The following is a 16,907-nucleotide window of genomic DNA, read 5'->3' as shown; positions in this document are numbered from 1 at the left end:
TTTATTCTAAGAACACTAAAGGCCAAGGTAGATTGAAGCTACATATCATGGGCTCAGTTCAATTTAGTGTATTTGAGCATGCATTTATGAGGTCACTTTTGTGTGCTGCATTTTGTGTTAGATTCTGAGGATATGAACATAAAGAAGACATAACTCCTCTCTCCAAAACTCTCACAGCCTGGGATTCAGGTGGGGTGGTGTTTGGGAGTAAGATGGGGCAGTTCTCATTAAAATTTAAGTCTCAACTAGAAAGTATTATTAATTAGTCTGCAAGCCAGATTCTGTGGTGGTATTGCTTTCTGGATAACTAGACGTTTTGCTAAAACTCAGAAATAAGTTCATCTGGCATGGGAGTCTGAGGCTGAGCGGTTTTATTATAACTGAGAAATAAGTAGAGGTGCTTCTGAGTCTCCTCCGTCAGACATCAGAGAATATCCGTAAGTTCTGAATGAACTAAGTCCCCAGATTCAACAAAAAGAGGGTCAATTATACGTCTACCTCCTTGCTCAACTTTCTTGTTGTCACTGTACTAGAAGATTTGAAGACCTCTATTAAGAACTTAAGAAGGGCCGCTGTCGAGATATTTTTTATTTTTTTAAAGATATTTTTAAAAGCTGCCCATTACCACTTTTATTATTTGTCAATTTCTGTATTTTCTATATTTTACCATTCCCTTTTTTTCCTCCTAGCAAAAATACAAGGCAGACTATGAAAATAAAATCAAAGGCAAGTGGAGTGAGACACCTTGCTTTGAAGTTGCAACCGCCAGAATGAATGCCGATAACATCAGCACAGTAAGTAGGAAGGAATGGCCAGATGTTCTTAGGTTGAGAGGGTGACCCTTTCCTTTATGACTTCTAGCCCCCAGCCATACCTGAAGTGGTACCAGAACATTATTAGAGTCTAGGTACCTCTTCCTGGGGGCAAGACCTGTGTAGAGTTCCTAACCAGAAAAAAATCTCCCAATCTTTCCTCCCTTTTGAGAAATACTGTTTTGATCAGGTTCCATTATTCTTGCCTCAATATTAATGTGAACAATAGGGCTTCAAAGTGAGTACATGTTAAAGGGGCCCTTTTAAATTTATTCTTTGCCCGGGGAACCCAAAACAGTACATTTATGAAACTGACTAGTTTCTTCCCAGATTTTCTTCACTGAAAAACACTCTTTTTGTCCTCTCTGAAGTTCTCTGCCCCTGGCCTCTGAGAGCTCCTTCTTAGAGGCTGGTTTTCAGCCTCTTATAATTGCTCCAAATCTCTTTTAAGTTGCTAATTGTTTTTGTGATGGCCCTACCATCTCTCATCATAACCTGACCTGGGTAAGCCAAGAGGAGCGGGGCTGTGCGTAAGTTCTCCAGGCAGCCCCTGTCCCCGCCATGTGAACCCTTGCATGGTCTGTGCTCCCAGCAGTTCTCCAGCATGTTTAATGTCTTACAGAGGAAATACCAGGAAGACTTTGAGAATATGAAAGACCAGATCTACTTCATGCAGACTGAAACGCCAGAGTACAAAGTGAATAAACAAGCTGGGGTGGCAGCTAGCAAGGTATGAGGAAATGCTCTCATTTGTCATGACGGTCTTATTGTGGGTGGATTTCTTATAACTCTTGCTTTTGTATATAATGAAAAAGTTTCTTGGGCAAGAACTAAAAAAGTACTTTGGGGTTATAATGAGGCTACCAAATTTTTGAAAAATTTTGCTATGTATGATCATTAACAATACTCAAGTACCATCTTCAATATTTCATAAAGGACCTTTTGATACCTGCAAGTAGAAAGGCTGTGCTCTCAGAAGGACCCCTCAAGAAAAGACAACTGGCAACCACAATCATCATTACCATTGTTTTTCTTATTTTCCTACTAATTGGTGAAAATCTAGTCACAGACAAGATACACAAATCCATAGATATGCTCATATGCTCTATAGAGTAGACTTTGGTAAACAGAGTCCTCAGCATTCTAAAGCAATAGAAAGCGTATAAACTTCAAAGCCAATCAGACTTGATTCAAACCCTGGCCTTGGCTCTGCTGAAGCAGTGAAAGCAACAAGATCTCATCGCCTAGGAAGCTATTTCAGTATCCAGGTGCAAGATAGTGATGTTTTGGATCAGGAGGGCGTTAGGGCAGGTGACGAAATGTACTTTGAAGGTAGAGCTGACTTGGTTTTGTTGTTGGGTTGGATACAGGATATGAGAAGACAGTCTGGGTCTAAGCAACTGCATGGATGGAATTCTCTTTATCAAGAGAGAGAAGAGCATGGAAGGAGTGGATAATTATTTTTGGAGGGGAAACATGGGCTTAGCTTCCAACATGTATGATCTGAGATGCCTTTTAGATATCCGAGTGGAAATGTTAGGTGGGCAGTTGATTGTATGAGTGTGAAATTTCAGGGGAGATATCTGGAAGGGTTGTATAAATTTGGGAATCATCAGTATATGCATACTATTTAACATTATAAGACTGGAAGCCATCAAGGGAACAAGTGTAGACAGAAAGCTCTAAGGATTGTCTCTGGAGTATCGCCATGTGAACACATCAGTGAGATGAGGTAGGAGTAGAGTTGGGAGAGAGTGGGAAGTGAGTGAAGGGAGAAGGAAGTGATCAGCTGGGTCAAATGTTTTCTGACATGAATTGACCAAAGCATGGTCTCTAATGAGACCATACAAACTTGGTTGAGTCTGCTTAGAGAGGGTTCATGAGTGGGTAAGAACAGAGGAATAGAAGAATGTTAAGTATACTCAGGTTTTCAAAGTATTCTCCTGAAAGGAAAAGAAGAAAATGGGGTAGTGGCTTAGGGATATGTGGGTGAAGAGGGGATTCTTTTAAGATAGCAGACAAAGACACCATGTTTCTATGCTGATGGGAAAAATCCAATGTGGAGGGAAAATGTGATGCTGTCTGAGGTGGGAAGAGTGGCTGGAGTGATATCCTTGAGTAGGTGAAAGGGGAAGGGTCTGGTGCTTAACAGGAGGGGTAACTTTGCCACAAGTCCTGACAGTTCATCCAGAAACAGGAGAAGAGCCCACGTATCCCAGATGCAGGTAGAGAGATAGGAGGGTGTGTGGAATTGCTTTTCAGTGAAAGGTTATGTCTTTCATTCCTGTAGAGTATCCCCTGTGAGGCTTCTGTGTGTGCTGTAGGGGGTGGTGCTTCTGTCTTTCAGCTGTGTATCTCCTGCCTTTGGAGACCAAACCGATATTTGTTTTTTGAAGTTCTCAGATTTTGGTAGGCTAGGATGCTTTGAACGGTTCTGTATTCTACAGCTACGTTGCCGGAATAAATAGCGGGCCCTGGGGATCATGGTCAGAACTAGGATCAGTTTCTTGTTCTCCCTTTGGGCATGTTCCTAACAGGGGCTTTGGGTGCTCATTCAAAGCTTCTGCTAAAGCTGGAATCGAAGGTGCAAAGTGGGAAGGGCAGAAAGAAGAGGTGAGGTTGTCATCCTTCATCCAGCCTCTAGCCCCTTCCTCTCCCTTCTGCATGTACATTAAATACACACATGCTCACACACAGTCACAGAGGAAGCATAAGAGAGTAGATCAATGATGCTTCTGGCTTACTTTCTTTAAAAATGTGTTGGCAATTAGGCAGCTGGAAGCTAAGAGCTAAGGGAGGGTTACGGAGCAGTGTCTGGGACAGGAGGCACTGTCATTATTTGTGTGTGTCTTTTTCTCTCTGAGGGCAGGGACCAGGTGTTACTCTTTCGTGGACCTGTCCCAGAGCTAGCGTGTAATCGATACACTATGGACATTTTTGAATGAATGAATGGGAAGAAAAGTTATCCTGGAAATTTATGCAGTTTCTCCGCTGCTGTTATGAGTTACTATGAGTATTTTGTTTGTAAAATGTCAAGCTGCCACTTTTCTAGAGAGAACATTGATTTGTGGAACTATGTCATAATATCCATAATAGAGACTTGCAAAAATAACCCAGAGAGTTACTTTATCATTTTATATCACTCCTACAGGTAAAATACAAAGAAGACTATGAAAAGAATAAAGGAAAAGCAGATTATAATGTACTTCCTGCTTCAGAGAACCCACTGCTCCAGCAGCTGAAGGCGGCAGGAAATGCCCTGAGTGACGTAAGTACATTCTTGTCAAAAAGTGTTTTTTTAACCTTAGCTGCCAGAGAGATGAAATTTTGCTCCTGTAACAACTAAATGCGTATATAACTTTGCAAATACTCTAAGATTCTAGTGTAGCAGTTCCCCTGTAGCTGTTTACCCACAGGTAGACATGAATGCCTCTGAGTATGATGTGTGTCAGTTTTGGGGGGGCTGTGGGTTTAGCTCAGTGGGCAGAGAGAACCTCATTTGCTTATGGGCTCTGGTGCCTGAGCTTCCATATGGGCAAAGAGTACTGTGTGGGAGATAGATGGGATCTTGACACAGGCAGGAGGAGACTTAGAAAGGGGAGGAGAGAGAGAGAGATGAAGTTGAGTGTGAGCCCTGCCTTTGGGTTCTTGAGGCGGGGCGAGAACAAGTGTCCTATGTCGAACAGCTGTTTCCGCTCACCTCCGCCATTCTCGGTACAGATCTTGGCCCTAGAAACCATCACTTGCAAACAGCATGACTTAAAGATGGCTCTCAGAGTCTTCACAGGAGTTTCTACTTGCGGAATTGAGAGTCTGACCAATCCGTTAGATGTAAAATAGATTGGATAAGTGAGAGACTAGCAGCCCGAGACCACGTTGACTATATCAATAAAGAGGCTGAACGTGTGATCAGTTGAGTTTTCCCCTTATAGTTACACTGTATTAAGCTTTCCCAATATTTGAGTATTATACATGGTTCTCTTTGCGGGTTAGTTCTCTTTTCTTTGTCTCTCAAATTAAGTCAGCACCGTAGAAATGTGCACATGCGACTAAGGAATGGGGTGAGTGGAGCGGGAGCGGCGGAGAGAGTCAGTGCGTCTGTCCAAATAGCTCTGTTGGGAAATCAGTGCCAAGCAGGTCTCCTGTTTCCTAGATAAATGTCATCTTTATCAAACATCTAAAAGCCTGGGTTCAAATCTCCTTTGTTGATAAAGAGAACAATACAAAAATTTAAAAACCAAACAGCACCATCTACAATCTCAAAACCCAACAGGAGAAAGACCCACATTCTCAGTTGCACCTTTCAAACCCAAGAGTTGTTTATTGTTCTCGTTAGAGCTAAATTTAAATCCCAGTGGAGAAGAGTGAGTAGTATACCGTAGTTTCAAGATATACTATCTGTTTGTGTAAGAGGTTTTCCCTTGGTGGAAGGAAGAAGGGAGACCGTGTTTTTCTCAGCATATACTAAACTTTTTCGTGAAGGTTTATTAAAAAAAAAAAAATCCACTCTTGCTCAGAATATTCCTGTCTGCTGTGGCACCATCAGTGAGGGTCTGTGAGTTGGGGGAGGGGAGATGTAGCAGTGCTGAAATACACACAGGTTTCCACAGCAAAGGGCTTGGTCTGAGGCAGCATACTGGTTTCTTGATATTTTGGTGACCGTTAAAAACCTGAGCTTTACAGTAATTGCTAATAGAAGAAACTTATCATTCACCACACCCCAATGTTTGATTGTCAGTTTTTCAGACAGTTGACAGGTGATATCTTTTTTTTCTTTCTTTTTCTTTTGTTGAGTGTTGGGAAATACAAGTGTTATAATCAGTGTGGGAGTGACAGGAATCTGCTTTAACTGATTTCTTTTTTCTTTGACAGAAACTATACAAGGAAAACTATGAAAAGACAAAGGCAAAGAGCATAAATTACTGCGAAACCCCCAAATTTCAACTTGATACAGTTCTGCACAACTTCACTAGCGATGTAAGCAATCCCATGGTTACCTCTTCTGTTAAGAAAAGATCCATTATTTCCCCCCAATAAATACATGAAATATGTTTTGTCTTTCAGACTAAATACAAAGATTCCTACTTAAAGAATATTTTGGGACATTATGTAGGCAGCTTTGAGGACCCATATCATACGCACTGTATGAAAGTCGCAGCTCAAAACAGTGACGTAAGTTCTAAGACAGTCGTGTAGCTTTCCCACTAACACGTCTTTAGGGTGTGAATAACGGTTGCAACCTTATATCTGATTTCTTTTCCTCATAGAAAAACTACAAAGCAGAATATGAAGAAGACAGAGGCAAAGGCTTCTTCCCCCAGACTATAACTCAAGAATATGAAACAATCAAGAAACTGGATCGGTGTAAAGATGTAAGTCTGTAGTATGAACTTTGAACGTCCTGTCCTTTGTAGCATCTAGGGGTCAAGAGATACTTACAACGTTAACACTTTTCAAATTAATGCAAGCAAGGAAATTGCAAGAAACACAATTTATTTTGTAGTAGATGAATTGATTTTTTCTGTTGTCATCCATACCTTTCAAGTGCTGGTTCTAGTTCTTTTCCCCAAAGAAGGGTTATCAGAAATCTGAAGAATCAGAAAGTTTTTGGTACAGATGTGAAAATATCTCTCAAAAACATGGCAGTCTAATTAGAAAAGAGCCATGTGTTTGATTAATTACAAGTTTCTTTTCTTTTGGGGGAATGTGTTCTCCTTGCTTGGCCTATAGGTCAACTCGGATTTCACCACTAAAACGATTCCTTTTTCCCTCCACAGCATACCTACAAAGTCCATCCAGATAAGACAAAATTCACTCAAGTCACTGACTCTCCTGTTCTGGTGCAAGCCCAAGTCAATTCCAAACAACTGAGTGATGTAAGTTCCTTTAAATATGCAGGAAATCCAGTTAGGAGGGATAACATCACAACTCCGTATATAAAATCCAGTGACTTGTCACATTTGCCAAAAAAAGGCTAAGTAAGTTTTAGCAAATTTAACTTGTCTATATTTGTAATCACCTAAAATATCTCCTTATTTAGTTGCCTTACATCTTGTCAGATGGATAACAATGATAGCAAAATGGTTCTAGAAGGGGAACTGATGTAGCTTACCGTCTGGGAAAGAACATGAGTTCTTGAGTCAGACAAGACTGGGTGAAATTCCAGCTCTGTTGTTTATGACTGGCAGGGTAGGCAAATTGTTGAGCCTCTCTATGCCTCCTGTTTCCCTTTCGTAATTTGTGGTTGCTTTGAAGAGTAAGTGAAAGGAGATACGAGCATAGTAAATACCCTGGCCCAGAGCAGATATTCAATATGTGGAATGTCTCTGTCTCAAATAAGTTTTTGGAAAATGAAGTTTTTGAGGTAAGTTTTATCATATGAGTTTTAAGTATGAACTTCCAAGCTTGTGTTGAACTAAACAAAACAAAGTAACCTCAGTCAATTTATGGCCAGAAATAAAGTCTTCACATAAGAGTCTTAACAAACCATAATGTATCTGAGGAGACGTAACCAGGCTTATTGGAACATGTTCTCCAGAAAGTGAGCATTGACAATGGAAAGAGAGAAAAGGCTGAGTCTCAGAGTCCCCTGATTCTGAGGACCGATTGTGCTATGCATGGAGAGGGAGCATATGTGAGAGAGCCACCTCCTTCCAGGACAGCCCTACCCTGGTGACAGATGTGATATCGCACAGGGTGTCAATAATGCAGGGTGGCCCACCCTAGCTCTGGACTTGTGTCTCGATCTTAACAACAATGTCAGTTGTTATTTAAACAAAATGTATTTTACATTTTATTTTATGAATGTCCCACATGAGATTTTTGTATGTTGGGACAATTCTTCTTTAGAACTAATTGTCTCCTTTACTGTCTCTCTCTCTCCCTCTATCACTGTCTCTGTCACTCTCTGTCTCAGCTGAACTACAAAGCAAAGCATGAAAATGAGAAGTTCAAGTGCCACATACCTCCAGATACTCCTGCCCTCCTCCAACACAAAGTCAATGCCTATAACCTGAGTGACGTAAGTTCCCACATACTATGCCGTGGGCTATCCTGATGACCTGTGCTTTTATTTCCGGATTGCTTCACTGAATAAACACTTCTGTGTTCAAATGGGAAGAACATTCAACCTGTGTATCATGTCCCTATGCCTCTGCTCACGTATCTTTGAATTCACCTTATAAATGCAGATGGCAATGTTGTAAGTAGCTTCGTACAATCAGACAATCTTAGTATTTTTTAACCAACCCTCCAAATGCCCCCACTCATGTAGGTTTAACTGTGAATCACAGTGTTAGATATTTTAGCCATATATTCATTTATGTTATGCTATAATTAATTTTCACCTAGGACCTGGTTTTTCAGATACAGTTTCGTTTTATTTATTCCTCAGATGTGTAATGTGCCTTATTTCACACAGATGATGCTTATTTCTACATGTAAGTGCGTTTACACTAGGATATATAGGGTATTCAAAAGGCATTAAGGCCAAATGTCCGTTGCTACCTTTCATTTTCAAAACTTAATTTCATAGAAAAGTCAAATTCCCCTTGGAGGGGAGATCTCAATTTCTTCAACAATTCTATAAATAAGTACTAGATTATCCAGCATCAGTGAGTATTGTAATGATTCAGGAAATAACCTTTTCAGAGAACTTTGAGATCAATGAACGTGCTATCTTTAGATCACAAAAAGTAAATTAATGATAGAATATTTGTGCCCCTCTGTGACATACTCAGTGCTAGGAATCAGATATTAGTATGGTCACTAAAATTAGGTTAATTTGGTGAAAGATTCTAATGGGGAGTGGAGAACCTTGATCTTGGAAAATTAGAAGCTTCAGCTTAAAGAGAAATAACTCATATGCATGATTTTCTGGACAATCCATTTATTTTGTATTAAGCCAGAGTATTGAGATACTCCTTAGTCCTAAATGTGTGATAATGCGTGTATCATTTTTGCCACTTCCTTTGTTAAAATGTTTCTGTGCAGAATATCTATAAGCATGACTGGGAGAAGAGCAAAGCGAAGAAGTTTGACATTAAAGTGGACGCCATCCCCCTGCTGGCAGCCAAGGCCAACAGCAGGATTGCCAGCGATGTGAGTGTGGCCTGGGCACCTGGGCAGGAGCCCGCAGGGACGGTTCTTGGTGGGTGGGATCTGGCACGTGTGTGTTGTCTTTACGTGATGTACAAGAAAGACTATGAGAAAAATAAAGGGAAAATGATTGGAGCCCTGAGCATTAATGATGATCCCAAGATGTTGCACTCTTTGAAGGCGGCCAAAAACCAGAGTGATGTGAGTGTCTTTGTAAATCACCCTTATTTTCAGATGTGGCTGCCCTTACTGTTTAATATAATTTCAGATGGAACGTTAGCCTAAATGAAATCTCAGATTCAGGATGACAAGTCAGATGCGAAAGCCCAGTGGTAAAAGATGATTATGTTCCTCATTCTTATGATGTCTCTGTACTTTGAGACACCAGTGAATATTGTAAATGTTTCCTTAATCTTTTTTTAATGCCATCTGTTTAATTAGGGGGAAAATATACTAGCAATAGGATTTTCTTTATTGTTTTTCCTAGAGAGGGGCTTAATATTTCCCTATGTGTAAACACATGTTCATTCCATATCATGATCTGACTTCAGGTACTTTGCAAAAAGAACAAAGTATTTTAAGAATTTTATGAAATACTGATCTCATTTTAAAGACTAAAATATTAAAAATAAAATAAAACTCTTTATAAAAATTGCTTCTCTAATTCATGGCATGAAAGAAATACTCCCTATTCTGTATCATTTATAAGTATGCTTTTCTTTACTGAGTATATTTTTGAATTTCTATACGGGAGAATGAAGAAGAATGTGTAGAAATATGTGATACTTAAAGTGGAAAAATCATCTTTTTACATGTTATTACTCTAAAGAAAAATATTAGATCTCAGTGAGAAAAGCCAGCTTCCAAAGGTATTGTAAAAGGCGTTTTCATCAAGGGCTGAACTGAATACTTTTCTAGGTAGGACTGTGCCTACGTATTTAAGGTCCACTTTATACCTTTTACTTAATTTTGCACTATTAATTCATTTTCTTTCAAACGTGTTCAAGTGGGAAAAATTATTTTAAGACAAAAAGTTGCTTAGACAGCAGCCTTGGCGTACTGCGGTACATTCTGGCTGAGAAATGTGAGCATAAGTAACACTGGCATATATATGGATATTAGCAGCCTAGATTCTTCAAGACACGAACCTCTACCATATTCATTCTGCCTTTTTTGCCTTGTGGAAAATAAATGCTGAAAAATACAAAATTTGCCTTTTTGGTTAAGTATAGCAATGATGGGAATGGCTTTTATACCATGAGATATATTTTTCTTTGGTTGATGTTCTTTCTCCTTCGACAGAGATTATACAAGGAAAACTATGAGAAGACAAAAGCAAAGAGCATGAACTACTGCGAGACCCCCAAGTATCAGCTTGACGCTCTGATGAAGAACTTCAGTGAGGTCCGAATGGCCGCGGTTACCCCTGGGGTTTGAGGGCTTTTCTTCTGTTTGACAAGTAACATACATAATTGACATATCTATCAATATGCTTTCTTTTTCAGGCTAAATACAAAGATTCATATGTACAGAATATTTTGGGACATTATGTAGGCAGCTCTGAGGACCCGTATCAAATACACTGCATGAGAGTTTCCGCTCAAAACAGTGACGTAAGTTGAAGACCGTTTTCCTGTCTCTCAGTGACGTTATTTGGGGGCAATAACAATCCTGATCTATTTTTGTTCTTTCTCATTATAGAAAAATTACAAAGCAGAGTATGAGGAAGATAAAGGGAAATGCTATTTCCCTCAGACAATAACTCAAGAATATGAAGCCATCAAGAAGCTAGACCAGTGTAAAGATGTGAGTCGGGGGCCTTGAGTTCTTGAAATGGGGTATGGGATTCGTGTGCCATCTAGTGGTAATTTGAGCAGGAGTTTAAATGCTAACATCTAGTGGTTTGAAACTTTGGGTGGAATTGGGGAGCACAAAAATTACTGTGAAGAAACCTATTTGTTACAAAATAGCTTGTGGTTTTATAAATCTTTACTTCTAGTAGTTTATATACACATGGATGGGGGAGGCAAAATAGGGAAATTTCTGAGAGATAGGTGTTCATTTATTTAACGAATTTACATGAGGAGCTAGCTTGTGTCAGACACCATCCTTGATGCTGGGAAAGAAGAGGGAACAAGGTGGGCTCCCTCTTGGGGAGCATGCATTTGAGAGGGAGAGACAATAAAGAACACAGAAAGAAGAAAGATACCAGACAATGATAAGACAATACATGTAGAATGATGCTACAGAATTAAAATAGAATGACGTGGGAGAGAGAGACTGGATGGGCACCATAGACGGGGTGCTCAAGGAGCATCTAAGGCAGGAATGTGCAGCCATGCCAAGATCAAGGTGAGAGCAACTGGAAGAACAGCCTAAGGGGAGAACACACTTGGCACTTAAGGAATTGAAAGGATGAGGGAACTGAAAGGTGCTGGAGAGGGGGAGAGGAGTAAGAGGTGAAATGGTAGGCGATGAAGGGAGGGGGGGAGATTCTGTAGGGCAGGGCTCATCCGTGAAGGCACAGTTTCGGTTGAATGCAAGTCCAGTGGAGAGCCATCGTAAGGCTTCAGCAGGAGGAGCATTAATCCGGTTCCTGACTTGCAGCACTGAGACCAGTTTGGAGGCAGTGTCAGGAGATGGAGATTGAGAGAGAGAGAGAAAGTGGGAACATGTCAACCAGGTTTTCAGGAAGTAATCTCTATTTTTAACTGGAAACTTTTTAAGATTTTATTTATTTATTTGACAGAGAGACAGCCAGCGAGAGAGGGAACACAAGCAGGGGGAGTGGGAGAGGAAGAAGCAGGCTCATAGTGGAGGAGCCTGATGTGGGGCTCGATCCCATAATGCTGGGATCATGCCCTGAGCTGAAGGCAGACGCTTAACTGCTGTGCCACCCAGGCGCCCCTAACTGGAAATTTTTTATAAGATAGTGTGTATATGAGCAAGAATATAAAGGTACATTATGAAATTTCATGAAAGAATATCTTTTCTAGCATACGTACAAAGTTCATCCAGATAAGACCAAATTCACGGCCGTCACTGACACTCCTGTACTGTTGCAAGCCCAGCTCAACACGAAACAGCTTAGCGATGTAAGTGCCTTGATTTGTGCAAGTGTGGATGACCTAGAATGCTGTGTTTATGTGAGATGTACGCATTTTCACTCTAGCTTCTTGGGCTCATCTATCTACCCAACAATTTCAAGATTTGTTTAATAAAATGCAAAGGAAGCTGCAGGTCGAATTGCAGCCTTACGGAAAATGGTGTTAGTGATAAAAATAGTATTTCTTCAGTAAGTCTCCAATTTTTAGTGGGGAATTTGTCCATTATGGTCTGTCACATACCCAAAATGATGCATACCAAAACTTCATGGCACCTTAAAGACAGCAAAAGGACCCGCGTAGGTAACAAGGGAAGCATTTCCCATTCTTGAGTTTGTTGGTGAAGACTTTAACAAAAAGACAAAGAGTAAAGAAACAAGGAAGACATCAGGCAGTAAGAAGAAAACTAAGATGGGGTGATAGAGAATTCAAACAGAATGATGTGCGAGACAGTGAGTGGGGGGACACTTCCAACTGGGTGGTCAAGGAAGATCTAAGCAGACGGCCCAGCCATGCGAAGATCAGGGGAAGAATAGCAGAGCTTTTCGAACATTCACATCCATGTGGGTCACCCAGTGACCCTGATAAGATACAGACTCTGACGCGGTAAGTCTGGAGGGATATGCTGGCCCTAACAAGCTCCTCGGTGATGTGGCTGCTGCTGTGGGTGTAGCAAGGTGCTGACGTAGCTAAGAGTAGCACAGCCTTCCCAGGAAGGAAAATACACTCCATCCTACTCTGAAACGTGCTTTAGTATCACAGGGAGCTCATCTGTGATTGGTAAAGAAGGAAATGGCATCAGTATAACCCAGGAGTCCTGTTCGTTCATTGTGCAACTTTTCTAGCATATTAACAGTTTATGTCACAAGAAAGAACAGCTAAACCGTAACATCACTGACCCAGCTGAACTTGCAAGCAGCAAAGGAATAGGGTGCTGTATGCAGTGTCTGGCCACCACATGCTCTTCTCGTTGGTGTGGGTAGGCCATGGGCTCTGTTTTGGAGGTGCTTACTACACAACATTCAGTCTCGTGCATTCGTCTTTGGCTCCAGAATTCAACAGCCTCGTTCTCTCTTTATACTCCCTGCCTTCCACCTATGTCACCTTTAAAAATTTTAAATAAGGGGCTATATTTTACATTTTTATTAATACAAATGTATCTTTTTAACTGTGGTAGCATATTAATTATTTAGAATTATTACTATTTCTGTTATTTCTCTGATTACAGAATTCAATAGACTTCGAGTGTTCCTGTCCTGAGGCACAGCCTAAAAGTTTAGATCCAACAACAAGTTTCCCCACATATACATTGTGATAGCATTTACAAAATGGCAACCTGAATTGGATTACACCACAATCCTGAAAGGGGGTGTGAGGGTCAGGGCCCTGTAATGGATTTTGACTGCATACACTGCCTCTTTGAGGCATCTTTCAAAAAAGGGTAGAAATAACTTCGCCTTTTATATACACTTGAGAAAATTCTGACCCCCAAACTATTTGGATCTTTTCTATTTGTTTTCCAGCTGAATTACAAAGCAAAACATGAAAGTGAGAAGTTCAAGTGCAACGTACCAGCAGATGCCCCACAGTTTATCCAACACAGAGTCAATGCCTATAACTTGAGTGATGTAAGTATCAAAGCCACAGAAATCTATGATTACGTGCACATGAGAAGAGGAAATGTTATGGGTATTTCAAAAGACCAGATAAGGAGTTTATGCAACTAAACAACTGTGGCGATTGCTTCCAGAGTATAAGTGGAGCTTTTAAGGCCTGAATGCCGGGAAGGCTCTTAGCTATCCTATTTCATTTTCCACAGCCTCTGTTACCATCAGAAACCCTCAGCTAATCTCTAGAGTTTTGCAAGATCTCTGCTGTAAATGTCACATCTCATCTCCTCCAAGTGGTTGTTTTTTTATACTGTCCTTTATACATCAGCGTAGCAGAATCTTTAGAAAGCTCACAGCATATTTAAAAAGTGTTTAGTATTATATGGTGGTAGATGGGAAGCTGGATGACAGAATAATGAATAATTATACTATCATTTGGTAAACATAGTATTTGTAGGTGAAATAAGTCTACATATAAAAATTTTCAATCTCTTTCTTGTTTTTACTGGATGAATCTGTGTTAGATGTTGTTCTTACAATTCTTCTGATCAAATTTTCTGTGCAGAATATCTATAAGCATGACTGGGAGAAGAGCAAAGCGAAGAAGTTTGACATTAAAGTGGACGCCATCCCCCTGCTGGCAGCCCAAGGCCAACAGCAGGATCGCCAGCGATGTGAGTGTGGCCTGGGCACCTGGGCAGGAACCCGCAGGGACGGTTCTTGGTGGGTGGGATCTGGCACGTGTGTGATGTCTTTACAGGTGATGTACAAGAAAGACTATGAGAAAAATAAAGGGAAAATGATTGGAGCCCTGAGCATTAATGATGATCCCAAGATGTTGCACTCTTTGAAGACGGCCAAAAACCAGAGTGATGTGAGTGTCTTTGTAAATGTCTTGTTTTCAAGGTGGCATCGCTGTTAACATGTCCAGCAGTGGTAGCAAGTAAAAGGATTCCATATCCACGGGCTCTGTCCTGTTCACAACAAACTGCTGGGGATAAACTTTAGAAGTAGAATGATTTCCCAGATTCTTGTACCTTTCAGTGTTTGAGGAGAGAAATTACTGGTTTATCCTTGATGTCCATTTCACTTTGAAAAATGTATGTTTTAATATTTAATAGAATATTGATTTTAATTCTCAAGACTTTTTGGAAAACACTATTTTCGTATTTTCTTCTGATTGAAAAATAACCTTTAAAATGATGGCTTTAAAACGGTCTTTATATTAGAAGAAGATCAAGAGTCACAGAAAAAAATCTTATTGTTAACTATCATTGTTCTTTATTGAGTTTAGCAATTAGTACTAGTATCGTTTCAAGGAAAACACTCCATTGATTATAGGCCCCTTTGAGAATCTCATAAAAGACTTGGATCATTCATCTAGAAAAATGAACTTTTTCTTCATGCCTTTTCTCTGAATTTCAGAGAATTTATAGATTCCCTAAGGCTTGTCTATGGGCCAACTCTCGTCTTTTGGTTAGAATTCTTGCTATAGAGGAGAAAACATCTATTGCAAATTGCAGCATATACTGTGTTTTAAAAATGTTTAGAGAATTCCTTAAGAATGGTAAGAATGTTCAACATAGCTTGCAAATATTTTTTCATACTTAAATAGAAGGATGTTTGTATCATTTACTTTCATTTCAACCATGTGTTCACATCACGATCTATATATACCTTCTTTAATTCATTTTGCATGTGCTATACAGTCATATGGCAGTTTAAAACATCCTGTATTCTGTAATTTTCTCTAATGACTTCACACTGAATTATATACAGTGCTTACATACATCATATTATATATTTCACTAGTTCCTTATCCGTTCTCAATTCAAAAGGTTATAGATGTCTATTGACAGCATATCTTTTGTTCTTTGTCCGATCACAGTACCCATTAAAACACTAAGCACATAGTAGTGTTCAGTGAATACTTGTTAATTGATTGATACTGGCAACCAAAAGAGCTAGTCAGTGATGAATCATTTTCACATACTATCCAGGCTAAATGCTAAGCTGCAGATACAGAACATGCATAGCTTTTAAAGAGAATCTTTTAAAGCCGTTTGGACCTTTGACAACATTTTATATATGTAGATATGTGTGAACTGGTATGAACACGAGCAAAAAAGTAAAAGCAATTTAGTCAAAAACACTTCCACACATCAATGTTGTTACAACATTGCTTTATCAGTTTATTTATTTTTTAAGGATTTATTTTAGAGAAGGAGAGAGAGAGCCCGAGCAGGAGGGGCAGAGGGAGAGGGAGAGAGAATCTCAAGCAGACTCCATGCTGAGCATGGAGCCCAATGTGGGGCTCAATCCCATAACTCCGAGATCATGACTAGCACTGAAACCAAGAGTTGGACACTCAACCAACAGCACCACCTAGGTGCCCCTATCAGTTTCTTCCTTCCTTCCTCCCTCCCTCCCTCCCTCCCTCCCTTCCTTTCTTTCTTTCTTTCTTTCTTTCTTTTTTTTAAGATTTTATTTACTTATTTGAGAGAGAGCAAGAGCGTGAGCAAGAGAGCACAAGTAGGGAGAGCTGCAGAGGAAGAGGGTGAAGTAGGCTTCCCACCGAGCAGGGAGCTCGATGTGGGGCTCCATCCCAGGACCTGAGCCAAAGGCAGACGCTTAATGGACTGAGTGAGCCAAGCGTCCCCATTTTATTTCTAATAAAGAAAAACTGTATTATTTCAATGTTCTTGTGCACTGTCAGAAAGTTTCCATACTTTATTTTCATAAACCAGAGTCTAGATTTTACAATTAAGTGCTAAATTTATTCAGAGAAAGTGACTGCCCACAAAATATTTAGAAGGAAGATCGCATTCCCCGAGAAAGCTGAAAGATCAGATCGTTTGCAAAAGGAATTTCTACAGAAGATTTATAAGGCACCTGTATGCTTGCTACCTTGGGTCAATCTTTAATGCTTCTGTGATTATGGGGGGATATAATGGGTTTAGAATTTTCCTACAGGCACTGGCTCAGAATTTTTCTCTCTGTTGAGGTAATTGGTGAGTGGACATGATGAAGCTGGGACCTTGACCTAATTAGCACCCTAACATTCCAGAAAACCAGCCAATGAAAGTGCCTTCTGAGGCCCAGTCAAGACATTTGGTTTATGAGAACACTGTAATAAATGCCAAGGTTACTTTAATGGCTCAGTTTCACAGACTTTTCTCCTTTGAGGTCTTATTACTGCTGCAATCTGAAGTTTCTTTTAAATTGTTACCAAAATTAAACTTGGTATGAAAAAACCTTTGGGATTCTCAGTGGAGCTTATCTAC

At 40.0% G+C, this 16,907-nt stretch overlaps 1 protein-coding gene across 1 annotated transcript in view; it reads left to right on the top strand.

Annotated features, from left to right (window-relative positions):
- The window catches only part of NEB (nebulin), a 204,807-nt gene that overhangs the window by 22,433 nt on the left and 165,467 nt on the right, over window positions 1-16,907 (top strand). The window contains 18 exon segments of the mRNA XM_034654568.1: window positions 690-794; window positions 1,435-1,542; window positions 3,964-4,080; window positions 5,685-5,789; window positions 5,877-5,984; window positions 6,080-6,184; window positions 6,590-6,688; window positions 7,729-7,833; window positions 8,805-8,912; window positions 8,997-9,110; window positions 10,212-10,313; window positions 10,415-10,522; window positions 10,611-10,715; window positions 11,906-12,004; window positions 13,537-13,641; window positions 14,189-14,269; window positions 14,271-14,297; window positions 14,384-14,497. Of these exon segments, the coding sequence (XP_034510459.1) occupies window positions 690-794; window positions 1,435-1,542; window positions 3,964-4,080; window positions 5,685-5,789; window positions 5,877-5,984; window positions 6,080-6,184; window positions 6,590-6,688; window positions 7,729-7,833; window positions 8,805-8,912; window positions 8,997-9,110; window positions 10,212-10,313; window positions 10,415-10,522; window positions 10,611-10,715; window positions 11,906-12,004; window positions 13,537-13,641; window positions 14,189-14,269; window positions 14,271-14,297; window positions 14,384-14,497 (1,815 nt within the window).

The sequence above is a fragment of the Ailuropoda melanoleuca genome, chromosome 2, assembly GCF_002007445.2.
Source record: "Ailuropoda melanoleuca isolate Jingjing chromosome 2, ASM200744v2, whole genome shotgun sequence".
In the NCBI taxonomy this organism is placed as follows: Eukaryota; Metazoa; Chordata; class Mammalia; order Carnivora; family Ursidae; genus Ailuropoda; species Ailuropoda melanoleuca.
Note: the sequence above shows the minus strand (reverse complement) of the source record. Positions and strands in the feature narration are given on the sequence as shown.